Source organism: Scyliorhinus canicula, chromosome 19, assembly GCF_902713615.1.
Source record: "Scyliorhinus canicula chromosome 19, sScyCan1.1, whole genome shotgun sequence".
NCBI classification, from domain to species: Eukaryota; Metazoa; Chordata; class Chondrichthyes; order Carcharhiniformes; family Scyliorhinidae; genus Scyliorhinus; species Scyliorhinus canicula.
In genome coordinates, this window is record NC_052164.1 from 44,281,299 (window position 1) to 44,296,766 (window position 15,468).

General features: G+C 47.7%; 1 protein-coding gene across 1 annotated transcript in view; it reads right to left on the reverse strand.

Annotated features, from left to right (window-relative positions):
* LOC119954443 (proto-oncogene Wnt-3) overlaps window positions 1-9,622 on the reverse strand; it is a 152,623-nt gene extending 143,001 nt beyond the window's left edge. Inside the window, exon 1 of the mRNA XM_038779656.1 lies at window positions 9,518-9,622. Coding sequence (XP_038635584.1) covers window positions 9,518-9,597 — 80 coding nt within the window. The 5' untranslated portion in view covers window positions 9,598-9,622. The remainder of the gene's footprint in view (window positions 1-9,517) is intronic.
* Between the last annotated feature and the right edge of the window lie 5,846 nt (window positions 9,623-15,468).

A 15,468-nucleotide genomic window follows, 5' to 3' on the forward strand; every position in this document is an offset into this window, starting at 1 on the left:
CACAGATGGTAGTCATGAATGTGCAGCTTATATATGTGTCACTCATGGCTCAGTGAGTAGCAGTCTTGCCTCTCAAGGCCCTGGGCTCATGTCCCACTCTAAAGACAGAAGTGTGAAAATCCCGTCATGAGAGGTCAGTGCAGTGTTGAGGGTGCGCTGCATTGCCTGAGGTGCTGTTTTTTGCACCAGATGTTAACCCATTACAGTGGAGGTAGAAGACTCCGCAACACTCTTTTGAGAAGGGGAGTTATCTTGGGTGTCTTGGTCCCCATTTATCCTTCAAACAACATCACAGAAACAGATTATCTGGTTATTATCATAATTCTTTTCATGGGATCTTGCTATGTGCAAATTGTCAGATTTCCCTGTGTTCCGACAATTGACTACACTTGAAACGTATGTCATTATCTGTAAAACCATGCTGAGGAGATGCCAGCGTTGGACTGGGGTGGGCACAATAAGAAGTCTTACAACACCAGGTTAAAGTCCAACAGGTTTATTTCACATCACTAGCTTTCAGGGCACAGCTCCTTCATCACGTGAGGCCATGAAAGGATCTACATAACTGAAAATCTATTATTTTTGCTATCACTTTATACATCTAACGTTATATACCTTATGTATGCAGATCTTATGTCAGCCTACCATGTCTCTATTCCTCTCTCTGTCTCTTCATCATTCACTGCATCGCTCCCAACCTATCTCTCTCTGTCTGGAAGGCATCATATATCTTCATCTATTTCATCTCCTTGTGCTAATGTACCTCAGGTATATGGCCTATAGTCTATTCATATTTGTTAAGAATCTTGTTCACGTGTCTGCACACCCACTTATTCCCAGGAATATCTTCCCCAGGAATATCTCCTCAGCAATATCTTTCCCAGGAATATCTCTCTAGGAATAGTTTCCCCAGGAATACATCCCCCAGGAATATCTTCCCTAGGAATACCTCACACAGGAATATCTTCCAAAGAATACCTTACTTAAAAACATGTTCCTCAGGAATAACTTCTCCAGAAATATATACCCCAGAACATTTTCCTCAGGGGTACCTTTTCCAGGAATATCTTCCCCAGGAACACCTTCCTCAGGAATATCTTCCCCAGGAATATTTTCTCCAGGAATATCATCCTCAAGAATACCTTCCCCAGGAATACCTCTCCCAGGAATATTTTCCTGAGGAAAACCTCCCCCAGGAATACCTTCTGCAGGAATACCTCACACAAGAAAATCTTCCCCAGGAATATCTTCCACAGGAATATCTTCCTCAGGGATATCTTCCCCAGGATGATCTTCTCCAGGAATATCTTCCTCATGAATAACATCTCCAAGAAAATCTTCCCCCGGATCACCTTCCTCTGGAATACCTTCCCCAGGAATATCTTCTCCAGGAATACCTTCCTCAGGAATACCTTCCCCAGGAATACCTCACACAAGAATATCTTCCTCAGGAATACCTTCTCCAGGAATATCAACCCCAGGAATCTCTTCCACCAAAACACCTTCTTCAGAAATATTTTCCTCAGGAGTACTTCCCTGCGGAATATCTCCCCTGGAATGCCACCACCCAAGAATATCTTCCCCAGAAATACATCTCTCAGGAATATCTTCCCCTTGAGTACCTCCACCGGGAATATCTTCCCTATTAATATATTCTTCATGAATACCTTCTCCGGAATATCTTCCTCTCCCCCAGCAATGCCTCCTCCGGAATATCTCCCCCAACAATACTTCTCCATGAATACCTCTCTATGAATACCTCCCCAGGAATATCTTTCCCAGGGATACATCCCCCAGGAATACATTCCCCAAGAATATCTCCCCCAGGAATACTTTTCCATGAATATCTCCCCCAGGAATATCCCCCTCAGGAATATCATCCCGAGGAATATATTCCCGATGAATACCGTTCAGAATCTCTAAGAGCAGCTTCATTACCTCGTTTGGAAAGCTTTGCCCTTTAGTCAATTTGAAAAAGGAATTCCCAATTATTGTTTTAGAAAAACTATGCAATAAGGCCACCTGTACCCAGGGTATTTATCCGATCTGCACCTTAATGCTTTAAAAAAAATAAAGCGCAGTAATGATGGGGCCGGTTGTCACTGAGCACGAACAACTTTCTCCCCTACACTGGAAACTGCTGGGTATCGTTTTAATGGAGCTACTTATTAATAACGATTTCCTGTGTATTATTAGAATCTTCAGGGACAGAAAGCCTTTCGGCCCATCGTGCGTGTGTCAGTTAATTCGCCCCAATGTCCTATTCTTTCTCCGCCATCCTGCAGTTTTGTCCCCAACAGGTTTGTATTTAATCCTCTTTTGAAAGTTAAATCTGTGTCCAGTCCTCTCACAGGTAATGAGTTCCAAATCCGCTGCTAAAAAACGTCTCTTTGTCGCGCCTTCGGTTCTTTATCAATGACCTTAAATTTATTACCTCCCTTTCCCCACCCTATGTCAGTGGAAACAGTTTAATCTTTATTTACTCTGGTCAAAACCCTTTATGAATTGAACAACTCATATCAATATCCCCTCTTCTGCTGGAAGGAACAACAAAGGACGTAAGTGTGTTGTTAAAATGAAATCACCGGCATTGGTTGCTAACAGCACTATCGCCCCCAGGAATACCTCCCCCAGGAATATCGTCCCCAGAAATATCTCCCCCAGGAGAATCTCCCCAACATATTGCCTGCAGGAATATCTTAACCAGGAATATATCCCCCAGGACTACCTCCCCCAGGAATGTCATTCCCAGGAACACCTCCCCCAGGAATACCACCCCCAAGAATTTCATCCCCAGGAATACCTCCCCCAGGAATGTCATTCCCAGGAACACCTCCCCCAGGAATACCTCCCCTAGGAAATTCATCCCCAGGAATATCTCCTCAATGAATACATTCCCCAGGAGTATTTCCTCCATTAATATCTCCTCCAGGCGGGAAAACTCCCCCAGGAATATTATCCCCAGGAATATCTCCTCCAGGAATATATTCCCCAGTAATGGCTCCCCCAGAAATATCTCCCCCAGGAATACCTTCCCCATACTCATGTGACACTAGTTATTCCTCACGGACTGAAATCCCAAGAACAGGCCTTCGGGACAAAAAAGGGGCGGGGATGGGAGTGTGTGAATGGTCAGGGTGCAGCTAAATATTTCCTCTCCGAGCCCAGCTGGCCGAGAACTGGCGCCCACGACCACTGCGGGCGAAGGCACATATATTCCATCACTGTCCGTGTGTGGGACACTGGGTGACAGGCCGCTTCCTCCATCCATCATATCCTCAGGCGCTGACTCACACAGCGGACCGGAGGGTACAGCACTCCCGTGTGACTGAGCTGGCAAGAATGCAGCCGAGCGGGGGTGGGTGGGATTTACGCCCTATTTTGATTGTATCGCAGATATATTGGCGAGAATGCTGGCGGGAGCTGTGATGATGGTGTGATGCGCGGTCACTGAGGAGAGGCGTAAACAACACGAGACTAAACAAGGCTGAAATATGAAACCGCAGAAGTTTAAATATTTGTAATTGTAAAACCCTCAACACAGACTGAACCGTCTGAATGGGCTCACACTGGTGGTCTGTGATCTGAGTTCTATACTTCCCCCACGATATGAACCCTATTTGAAAAGTAATTTCCAAATGTGAAATTCTGCATCATTCCTTTAATGTGGATAGGTCTGGACAATCACAATTTGTAAGAAGTCTTACAGCACCAGGTTAAAGTTAAACAGGTTAGTTTCAAATCACCAGCTTTCGGAGCGCTGGACCTGAGGAAGGAGCAGTGCCCGGAAAGCTAGTGATTTGAAACAAATCTGTTGGACTTTAACCTGGTGTTGTAAGACTTCTTACTGTAATCACAATTTGAGCATTGGGATATGTACATTAGGGACTTTAATGAGGGAGCAAGGAATGTCATGGACAAGGTTTAATATGGTAAATATCTCTGCTCCCTCATTCCGATCATGAACTGGGGCACACGAGGGTCGGCGGTTTCTGCCCCGCTCCCATTTGCTCTGAGCTGTGTTGTGTTAATCTGTCAGGTGAGAGTTCATGACCTGGTTCATTTGCAGCAGGTAACCCCTCCCCGGTCCAAGGGGAGAGAGAGGGTCAGGGCCCGGATCTCACCCCTGGTTTGGGCAACGATTCATTGTAGAATCCCCCTCAACCCGCAAACCGCCCTCTCCGATTGCGAATGTCCTCTTCCGAAGTGCAGTTGGAGGTATCAATAAAGAAAGCAGGTGATAAACAAGGATGAATTTTCAGACGCAGACAGGCCTCAGTGATATGGACTGATGCCTAACGAAAATATAACTTCAAGATGCAAAACATTAATTTTGCGTTTACCGTTACACAGGATAGTTCTTGTTCTCCTCGTGCAAAACCGAGTAACTTTGAGTCAAATCTTTCATACTATTCATTAGCTGGACCGAACTTTAATAAAAGTTTAGGGCAGCACGGTAGCACAAGCGGATAGCACTGTATCTTCACAGCGCTAGGGTCCCAGGTTCGATTCCCCGCTGGGTCACTGTCTGTGTGGGATCTGTAAGTTTTCCCCGTGTCTGCGTGGGTTTCCTCCGTGTACTCCGGTTTCCTCTCACAGTCCAAACACGTGCAAGTTTGGTGGATTGGCCATGATAAATTGCCCTTAGTGACCAAAAAAGGTTAGGAGGGATTATTGGGATAGGGCTTACGTGGGTCGGTGCAGACTCTATGGGCCAAATAGCCTCCTTCTGCGTTCTTTTTTTAAATTTAGAGTACCCAATTCATTTTTTCCAATTAAGGGGCAATTTTGCGTGGCCAATCCACCTAGCTTGCACATTTTTGGGGTTGTGGGGGCGAAACCCATGCAAACACAGGAATAATGTGCCAATTCCACAGGGACAGTGACCCAGAGCCTGGATCAAACCTGGGACCTCAGTGCCATGAGGCTGAAGTGCTAACCACTGCGCCACCATGCTGCCTTTTGTTCTATGTTCTTAAGTGCTTCTATTTCAAGGAACCGTTCGGCCACTCAGATCTGTGCTTTTTTTTTGAAAGAGTCATCTTGATCAGCCCCAGTTCCTTACGCCTTCTTCAAGGTCCCTTAGACAACACCAACTAATCCAGTGACCTCTACCACCGAGAATGGACAAGGGTGGCAGATATATGGGAACAACACCGTCTGCAAGTTCCCCTTCAAGCCATTCACCATCCTAACTTCAAAATGTATCCCTGTTCTTTCATTGTCGCTGGGTCAAAATCCTAGAACTCCATCCCTAACAGCGCTGCGGATATATCTACACCAGAGCGAACACAGCAGGTTCAAGAAGGCAGCTTACCACCATCTTCTCAATGGCAATTGGGGATGGAAAATAAATGCTGGCCGGGCCAGTGAAACACTATCCTGTGATTTTTCCTGCATATTTTCTCCTTTGAAATCATAAAATTACAGAACCCCGAAAGTGCAGAAGGAGGCCATTCGGCCCATCCAATCTACACCGACCCTCTGAAAGAGCACCCCCCCCCCCCACCTAGGCCCACACCCCTCCCAATCCCTATACCCTACCTGACATTTTGGACACTGAGGGGCAATTTAACCACGGTCAATGCACCTAAACCTGCTCCTCTTAAATATATGTCTATTTTTGTTTGGAAGTTTAAATTTAATCTGCCTCCATCACCCATCCACGCTAGGGCAGTGTGCAGGAAGCCGAGCAGGAGAGGCCTCCTCATCTCCCTCTCCACACTATTCATCTACGAGGTGACAACAGGTTGCTCAAGCAACAGGTTTGTGTTGTTTAGTATAAATCCCAAATGAATGCACCGGTTGGATAGGATATGGCTATCTCAGGAAGGCCCAGTATCCAAGTCTTCATCTCTTCATCTTCATTTTTATTTACTGCATGAGGATTCTGTGGAGATTGGAGGGTCAGACCTGGGGAGGATGGTTGTAGATGTCGAGGAGAGGGACGGTGAAATGCCTCCTCGTCCAACAAGGGACAGATTGGAATGAATGAGCACGCCCATCTGCCAGGGACACAGACTGCCATCTGGCTGAGCCGGGTGCGACAGAGAGAGGGTCACAGACTGAATCCACCTCGCTCCTGGGCAAATCCTAGCATGGAGCTCCTCACCCCTCAACCTCAGCCCTGGCTGTTGAATGGGAAGGAGGAAGGAGTGGGATTTTAAACTTCTGACGTCTGACTTCTCCCACAGATGCTGCCTGACCAGCCGAGTATTTTCAGTAGTTTCTGATTTTTATTTGGGATTTTCAGCATTTTTTCACAGATGCTCTTTGTGTCTCATCCATTTCTGTCTCTGTGGCTTTGCCTTTTTCGGTCACCTAATACCTGTCTCTATTTCTCTCCCCCTCTGACATTCAGCCAGAGTTCCTGGATTTTCTCGGTGAAGCCTCTCCTGTCCCTCTATAAATATACACATGACACAAGTGGCGATAGAGATCTCCAGTGAGAGGCAGAGTCCTCACACAGGGATGCAATAGAGGGGAGTCCTTTTGCACTTTATTTTGATTCTGAAAGTGAATTATTCTGAAATGTGGGAGGTAAAGTCACTTTTGTTGAGGCTCAGCTCACGGGATGTCCTGTATCTCGCTAATATTGTGAGCACAGGAGGGGATATTTAAACAATCGTTTGTAACAAATATAAACATTATCGAATAAATGACGTTTAAGTAAACCCACAACGGACATAATCAGACCGGCGCCAAAGGACCGGTTTGTGAGGGTTACCAGGGCGGAGTATCCAAGGGAATCTCCTGCAGGCGCTTTCTGCAAGTGACAGTGTGACTTGCACCGATACGAGAGGGAATGGCAATGGGTACAGGGCATTGAATACACGGTACCGGGCCGTGAGTACACGGTACCGGGCCGTGAGTACACGGTACTGGGCTTTGAATATAGGGAACTGGGCAGTGGGTACAGGGAACCGGGCATTGAGTACACGATACCGGGCAGTGAATACATGATACCGGACAGTGAGTATACCCTACTGGGCATTGAGTACACGATACCGGGCATTGAGTACATGGTTCGGGACATTTGAGTACAGGAAACCAGACAGTGAGTACACGGTACCGGGAATTGAGTACACGGTATGGGACATTGAATACAGGAAACCAGGTAGTCAGTACAAGGTACGCGGCAGTGAGTACACGGTACCGGGCATTGGGTACACGGTACCGGGAAGTGAGTACACGTTACCGGGCATTGAATACACGGTACCGGGAAATGAGTACACGGTGCCGGGCAGTGAGTACACGGTACCGGGCAGTGGGTACACGGTACCGGGCATCGACTACACGGTACCGGGCAGTGAGTACACAGTACCGGGCAGTGAGTACACGGTGCCGGGCAGTGAGTACAGGGAATCGGGCAGTGTGTACACGGTATCGGGCGGTGAGTACACGGTACCGGGAGTGAGTACACGGTGCCGGGAAATGAGTATAGGGAATCGGGCATTGACTACACGGTACCGGGAAGTGAGTACACGGTGCCGGGCAGTGAGTACACGGAATCGGGCATTGACTACACGGTACCGGGCAGTGAGTACACGGTACCGGGAAGTGAGTACACGGTACCGGGAATTGAGTACACGGTGCCGGGCAGTGAGTACACGGTACTGGGCAGTGAGTACACGGTACCGGGGTTTGAGTACAGGGAATCAGGCAGTGAGTACACGGTACCGGGAAGTGAGTACACGGTACCGGGAATTGAGTACAGGGAATCCGGCAGTGAGTACACGGTACCGGGCAGTGAGTACACGGTACCGGGAAGTGTACACGTTACCGGGCAGTGAATACACGGTACCGGGCATTGAGTACAGGGAATCGGGCAGTGAGTACACGGTACCGGGAAGTGTACACGTTACCGGGCAGTGAATACACGGTACCGGGCATTGAGTACAGGGAATCGGGCAGTGAGTACACGGTACCGGGCAGTGAGTACACGGTACCGGGCAGTGAGTACACGGTGCCGGGCAGTGAGTACACGGTACCGGGAAGTGTGTACACGGTACCGGGCAGTGAGTACACGGTACCGGGCATTGAGTACAGGGAATCGGGCAGTGAGTACAACGTAACCGGGCAGTGAGTACACGGTGACTGTTGTCAGAAACACCCTTCTCCCCGATTGCCTGAGATCATAGTTTTGTGATCAGACTGAGCTGGCAAAACTTTGCCGAATCCGCCCAACCCTTGCGGGAAGTATTCCCCCCGCGGTGGTCTCCGCGTGTCCGTTTGCTGTTTGTGTCATCGAATGAAAACCAAGAAAAATAATCACACGGGGAAGAGCGAGGGAGCAGAATAGGAATCCAGGAAACTGGAACAGGGTCTCGAAGGAACTGGTGGAAAGTTGTGATTCAATTCGATGAGCTGCCGAGCAGGAGTGGATAAAGTGCACATAGAAACAGAAACAGAATTAATGTGGATCATTGCCTGGCACAGCCTGCACTTCTCAGCCTGTTACTGATCTGTTACTGATGTGCGATTTAAGAAAAATGTGTTAAAGATTTTCAAACTGTCCCCGGTGTGTTTTGAGTCAGGTAGTGGGTTATGAAAGCGGGTTGTTTTAATATTTCAAGCCACTCCTGTCGTTGCAAATTGTACTCCAAAAACATCGGAGAAATATATTCGGTTACCGGAATGAAGTTAACACAACGTCCTTTACTGCCCTCACTCCACGGGGCAAAAAGAAAACCCTTCAAATCCCAACCAGGCCGAACAGGGAAAGAGAGAGAGAGAGAGAGATTCACCTCACCGCCTTAAGCTGAAATACACATTCGGCAGAGCTCTGAACTTTTTTCAAAGTCTCCCGACAGGTTAGAACCGCTCCACCAAACTTCTGAAAGACTTTTCAGCTGCACGACCTTTCCAATGATACATATTTCGTTTAGGTTTTTTTTCCTCTCTCCTTATCGTAGCTGGGAAAAAGCCCTATGGCCGGGGTGACAGACACAGATGAGTCAGGGACCTTACCTGCCTCTCTCTCTCTGCAGTCCCTGCTTTCTCAGCCTCACCCTCTCTCTCTTCCCTCTCCTGTTCCATCTCTCCTTCCTGAGCCCACGTCTCTCTAGATTTTCTCTTTCATTCTTATCTTCCTATCATTTCCACGCTTTCCCCCATCTCTCTCTCTCTTTCCTCTGCCGCTCTCTCTATGTATCGTTCATCCCAGGTCAGCTTGTCCCCCCTCCCTCTCCCCCGTGTTTGTTGCTGCTTTCCGCTCGTTTTCCCTCCCTTACATTTCCTTCTGCCAGTTTCTGGCTCGATGTTGCAATGCCCGGCTCTCGCACTGCGAGTATTGTATTGCCCGTGTCTATGATACAGGTGGCATCAGATAACAGCGGTCGCCGATCAGGCATTTCCTTAAGTGCACACACGCACACACACCTCTCACTGACTTGCCTTTCCAAATGGTCTGGAGCGAATTTCTTCACAGCCAATTCACAGCGCGCAATCGGAAATAAAGACAAACACACACACACACACACACAGAGGGCTTTGCAAATAGTCAAATCTCACTTACCACCAGATCGGGTAGCCGGCTAGTCCCTGGGCTGGATTCAATAGGAACAACAGAACAAATCCAAACAGGTACAAATCCATGAGTGTGGCTCCAGTGAAAGTGAGAAAGTCGATAGACGGGGGGGGGGGGGGGGGGGGGCGAAGAAAGTTTCTATTTTTAAAAAAAATAATAAACTTGGAAGGTAGCAGACTCGGGGTCAACACTTCACCATACGGACGGGAGCTTCCTCACATTATACAGATGCTAATATAAAAGTAAAGGGGTTCAAATGCACGCCGGGACCCAATCAGATCTCATCGCCTTAGGACACAGATGATTATATAGTTCAGCGCTGTCAATCATGTCTCACCACCCCAATATCCAGCTAATTGCGCAAGGTAGTGTTTGGATTCGTGTTCGTTTGTCGGGCTCTGTAATGATAAAATTGTTCCGAGGAGGGCACTTTGAATGGGAAAGATGGGAGAATGAGCTCCTGCCGGGATGGTCGCCATGGTAACACTTGGAGAGTTATAACCAGGCCGGGCCCTTTCACAGACTCCTAAAGAAAGAGGAGAAGGTAAGAATGATAATGGGCGACATGTGTTAACCTTCTCTTCAACACAAAACAGCGTGATGAATATGGGCACAGCAAGAGGGACGGCAAATAAATTCAGGATTATATGTGGCTCTTTGGGGCATTTTAAAGAGACAGTAGCCCTTTTGACGGTCTGACATACTCGATATTTAATATCTCTCAAGTATCTACTTTGACAGAAAGCCCTTTCACATTTGGTCTAACTTTTTAATTACGAAATGTCCACGATGACAACGCAATAAAACGAAACAGTCACGCCGATTAAAAATATTATCTATATATACGTTCGTTTTGTGGGCAAATTTGACCTATTTTATTTTGTACGAGGGCAGCGCAGTGATTTGTAAATCGTGTTTTAATACGCGTGGGGAGGGCAGCGTGTGTGCTGTGGGTCAGCTTTCTCCAATTCTATCTGCGGTCCATTCCTGCTTTGCTGCTGGATTGCTCGCCTAAGGCCCGTTTCTTTTCATAAAAATACTCACACGCAACAAAAATCTGAGTGAAGGTTTAATATGAACGAACCGCCGTCGCTAAATAAACGGGCGAATGGACAAGAACATCATCGTCTGGGAGCCAGCGTGGGAGGGATGCAGTCAGAAAGATTCCCGATTATACAACCGGGTTTGCATTATTCGCCAGCGGGAGGCCCAATATCCCGTTTGCTCATAATTGCAAATAGAAAGGCATCGGCACATATCATCGAAGAGTTTGCAGTGGTGGTATTTAATGGAAGGAGTATTCATTATTTAAGCAATAGCACGCACCTGCTTCTACCTCCCCCCCCCCCCCCCCCCCCCCACACACACACAAAATAACCGAATTACATTTACAACTTATAAATATTTTTGTTTTTGTTTTACGAATGGCAGTGACCCCGGCTAATTTTATTCCTGTTTGTGTGCACATCTTTGTGTTCTTCAGGAGCGAAAAAGTGCATTACCTACGACGAGGAGTGAAGAGAGAGAGAGAATGAGCAATGACTGGGGCACCAACAGGGGAATGAATGGAAACTCGGCGAAAGGCTCCCGCGGGCTTCAGACAGTTTGAAGACACGCTCTCACCTTTGCTGATCCCTCACAGGAACTTTTCGAGCGTCTGTTGACAGTGTTTAAGAGGAGGTAGAAGAAGAAGAAGAAGAAGCAAGCGCGTGTGGAGAGCGACCGAGACAATAGGGGAGATTCTGACCGAGAGGATCCTCACTCCCCATTCACTCCACCATGAGCCCCCTTTACTGTAGCGAAGCCGGTAACAGGGAGAGATGCTGACAGGTGAGCATCCGCTCCCCCCCCCAACCAAAAAATAAAATGCACACAAAAATCAAACAAATAGAATACACCGAACGCACAATAAACATTTCGTTTCGATGTGTTTGATCTCCCTATACAATGTCGCTCTATATCAACCTATACTGGCCTTGCCAATTCAGAGGGCAACATTTGATGTGAGCGTTCACTTCGGAAGAACAAGTTTTGCCCAGGTGAAGGAGGGGGGGGGGGGGGGGGGGGGGGGGGGGTGAACATCAAGACCATAAATGGGGAGATGGTCTAATATTGGGAGCCCAAGGGAGAAGACTGTTGCTAGGGACACATCCAGACAAAATAAAACACAAGGTTTAAGAAAAATAAACAAGCTGCAACCTGCACCGGCACATAAAACAAATATCTACCTCCCCCCAAAAAGCAAACAAACAAGCGCAATTTCTACAATGTATTTATTTTTCGCAACGTCTAAGTAAAAATCCTTTGATCTAGATCGATTGCAGGCGTTACTGTAAATCTCATTGCACCCTGAGAGGTTCGGGTGCTCATCATCAATCGGCTCAGTAATGTGATGGAGAACAATTAGGAATCCCACGGGTTTAGGGTTATTGCACCGACACAATAATCTCACACCCTCCCCTCTTCCCTGAGGCTTCTTTAAATCCGCCCCCCCCCCCCCCCCCCCCCCACCCTCCGTTAAAAAAATCAAATGCGGGAGCTTGAATAAACTTTTATTAAAAAAGCTACCCGCTCTCGCCAATTAACCGAGGGGGATGTATTTATCCAAGCCGGGATTTTCACCACAATCATTCATCCCCATTTGATTTTAAGAAACCAATTCGCATAAATGCCGATTTCCCTGGTTGGTGAGCTATCTGGATCTTGTTTGCTCGTTTGTTTTATTTTTCTCCGGGTTAGTTCCAGGGGTAGGCAACAGTGATTATAAAGTGAGAGAAACAAAATGAAGCTACTTTGTGACTAGGCCACTATAAAGTGTAGTTTCACCACATAGTCTGTCCTGCTCTTGTTGTGGTTATTGAAAATGAATTAATCCCCCTTATCATGTGTTTCCATTCAAGTGGTCTTTCTCAGCCACTCTACAGGCAAATAAACACATTCTGTACCGAATCCGAAAGGATAAAATAAACATGGGGAGCAGTTACTCTATTGGTGACTGCGGGCACTTGGTGGCAGTGGGCATGTGTATGTGGCCAGAGTGGTGAGAAATGAATCAAATAATGTCTCATTTGGCACACTGAAAGCAGTGAAGGGTTGACATTGGCTCATTAAGTTAATTTGCGACAAGTCACAGTCATTTCACAATTAACAAAGGAGGAGCGCGAGAGCTAAATATTAACAGGGAGAAATGAAGCGAGGGGGGTGGTTTGGGGCCTTTTATGTAGTGCCCTCACAGGACCTATGACCGCTTCGAACCCTCGAACTTCGGGTCTTCATTTTTGCAACCCGTTGACAGCAGCACCATCTAGTGGACGTCGAGCTCACCAACAGCAGTCCCCTTGGCTGCGGAACATCTGTAGTTTATGGGGCACATCTCCACGAATTTATCTTCTTGGCCACAATTGGCTTTTCAGACAATACGGCAATATATCACACCCCAACTGTGCCACCCAGCAACTGTTAAATCTGAGGAAGGGGGAAGGGCCAAGGGACTCCAGAGGTTAACTCTGTCTCCCTCTCCACAGACGCTGCCAGACTTGCTGAGTTTACCCAGCGTTTTCTGTTGTCATTTCAGATTTCCAAAATCCTCAATATGTTAATTTTCTTTGAGTGTTTAATCTTAGTTTCATTAATACATGAACAAAATTTGTAGGGACAGAAGGGTCCTTGTCATTGACTGTAACATCACATTGAATAACAACAACCTTGATTTTCATGCACTTTTCACCTACACAGGAATATCCTAAAGCACTTTACAGAAGAAAATGGATTGCAAGTATATTCTTGATGCAACATGGTGGCACAGTGGTTAGCACTGCTGTCCCAAAGCACCAGGCATCTGGGTTTGTTTACGGCCTCGGAAAACTGTGTGGAGTTTGTACGATCTCCCCATGTCTGCGTGGGTTTCCTCTGGTTCCTTCGGTTTCCTCCCACAGTCCAAAGATATGCAGGTTAGGTGGAGTTACAGGAATGGGGCGGGGGAGTGAGCTGAGGTAGGGTGCTCTTTCAGAGGGTGGGTGCAAACCAGATAGGCCAAATGGCCTCTTTCTGCACTGTAGGGATTCTATGGATTTTAAGCCAAAAAGGAGATGTAATAATAATAATCGCTTATTTGGGCAGCATGGTGGCGCAGTGGGCTAGCCCTGTTGCCTCACGGCGCCGAGGTCCCAGGTTCGATCCAGGTTCTGGGTCACTGCCTGTGTGGAGTTTGCACATTCTCCCCGTGTTTGCGTGGGTTTTGCCCCCACAACCCAAAGATGTGCAGGCTAGGTAGATTGGCCATGCTAAATTGCCCCTTAATTGGAAAAAATGAATTGGGTACTCTAAATTTTTTAAAAATCACTTATTATCACAAGTAGGCTTCAATGAAGTTACTGTGAAAAGCCCCTAGCCGCCACATTCTGGCACCTGTTCATGGAGGCCACAGGAATTGAACTGCTGGCTTTATTCAGGATTACAAACCAGCTGGTTAGCCCACTGTGCTAAACTAGCCCCTAAGTGCTTTGTCAATGCTGTGGGTTATTAGCAGGATCTGCCATGAGGAGAAGGAGGTTGCGAGGCAGAGGGGTTTCAGAAGGGGATAGGAACCCAGGTGCTGTTGGGGCAAAGGGGGCATGCACAATAGTGAAGTCCAAGAAATGGATAGACCAAATGTGTTGTGGGTTAGAGTCGGGATAGTAAAGGGGAAAGGTCATTTATGGTACAGAAGAAGGCAATTTAACCAAATTTTTTTTTTACAAACAATTTTATTGAGGTATTTTAGGCATATAGAAAAAATGACATTGTACAGTACAAAAAAAAAGAAGTCAAAACACAAATTACAAATTAAACATAGTGCAAACCACGGCTCTGTTCATGCACGGACCTGCCTCAATATCCCCCAACTCTACTCTACTCTACCCTTGCCCCCCCCCCTGCTGACGCTTACTCCTCTGCGAAGAAGTCAATAAATGGCTGCCACCTTTGGGCGAACCCTAATAGTGAACCTCTCAAGGCGAACCTGACATTCTCTAGGCCAAGAAAGCTCACCATGTCCAATAGCCATACCTCAGCCCTCGGGGGCTTTGAGTCCCTCCATGCTAACAGTATTCGTCGCTGGGCTACCAGGGAAGCAAAGGCCAGAACGTCGGCCTCCCTCTCTTCCTGGACTCACGGCCCTCTGAAACCCCGAAGATTGCCAACTCTTGGCTCATTACCACCCCAATTTTCAATACCCTGACATCTGCGAATCCCTGCCAATACCCCCTGAGTTTAGGGCATGACCAGAACATGTGTACATGGTTAGCTGCCCTCCGGCGCATCTGGCATACTTGTCCTCCAGCCCGAAGAATCAGCTCATCCGGGCCACCGTCATGTGGGCCCGGTGCATGACCTTAAACTGGATCAGACTGAGCCTGGTGCATGTTGCGGTCGTCTTTACTCTGCTCAGGGCTTCTGCCCAAATACCGCCCTCCAGCCCCCCCCCCCCCCCCCCCCCCCCCCCCAGCTCCTCCTCCCACTTAAGGTCCTCGGTCTGTGTATCCTCAGCTCCCATTAGTTTCTTGTAGATGTCTGAAACTCTATCCTCTTCCACCTCTCCCCTAGAAACTACCCTGTCCTGCCTCACCTTCGACGGGCGACGTGGGAAGGACGGCACCAGTCTGCGTACAAAATCCCTCACCTGCAAGTATCTAAAGTCGCTCCCTCTCGCCAGCCCAAACTTCTCTTCCAACGCCCTCATGCTCGGAAAGCTGCCTTCCAGGAACAGATCCCCCATCCTCACAATCACCGCCCTCCTCCACAGTCGATACCCCCCGTCCATGTTCCCCGGGGCAAATCGGTGGTTGCCACAGATTGGGGTCCACGCCAATGCTCTTACCTCCCCTACATGCCTCCTCCACTGGCCCCAGATCCAAAGAGCCGCCACCACTATTGGGCTGGTGGAGTACCGTGCAGGCGGA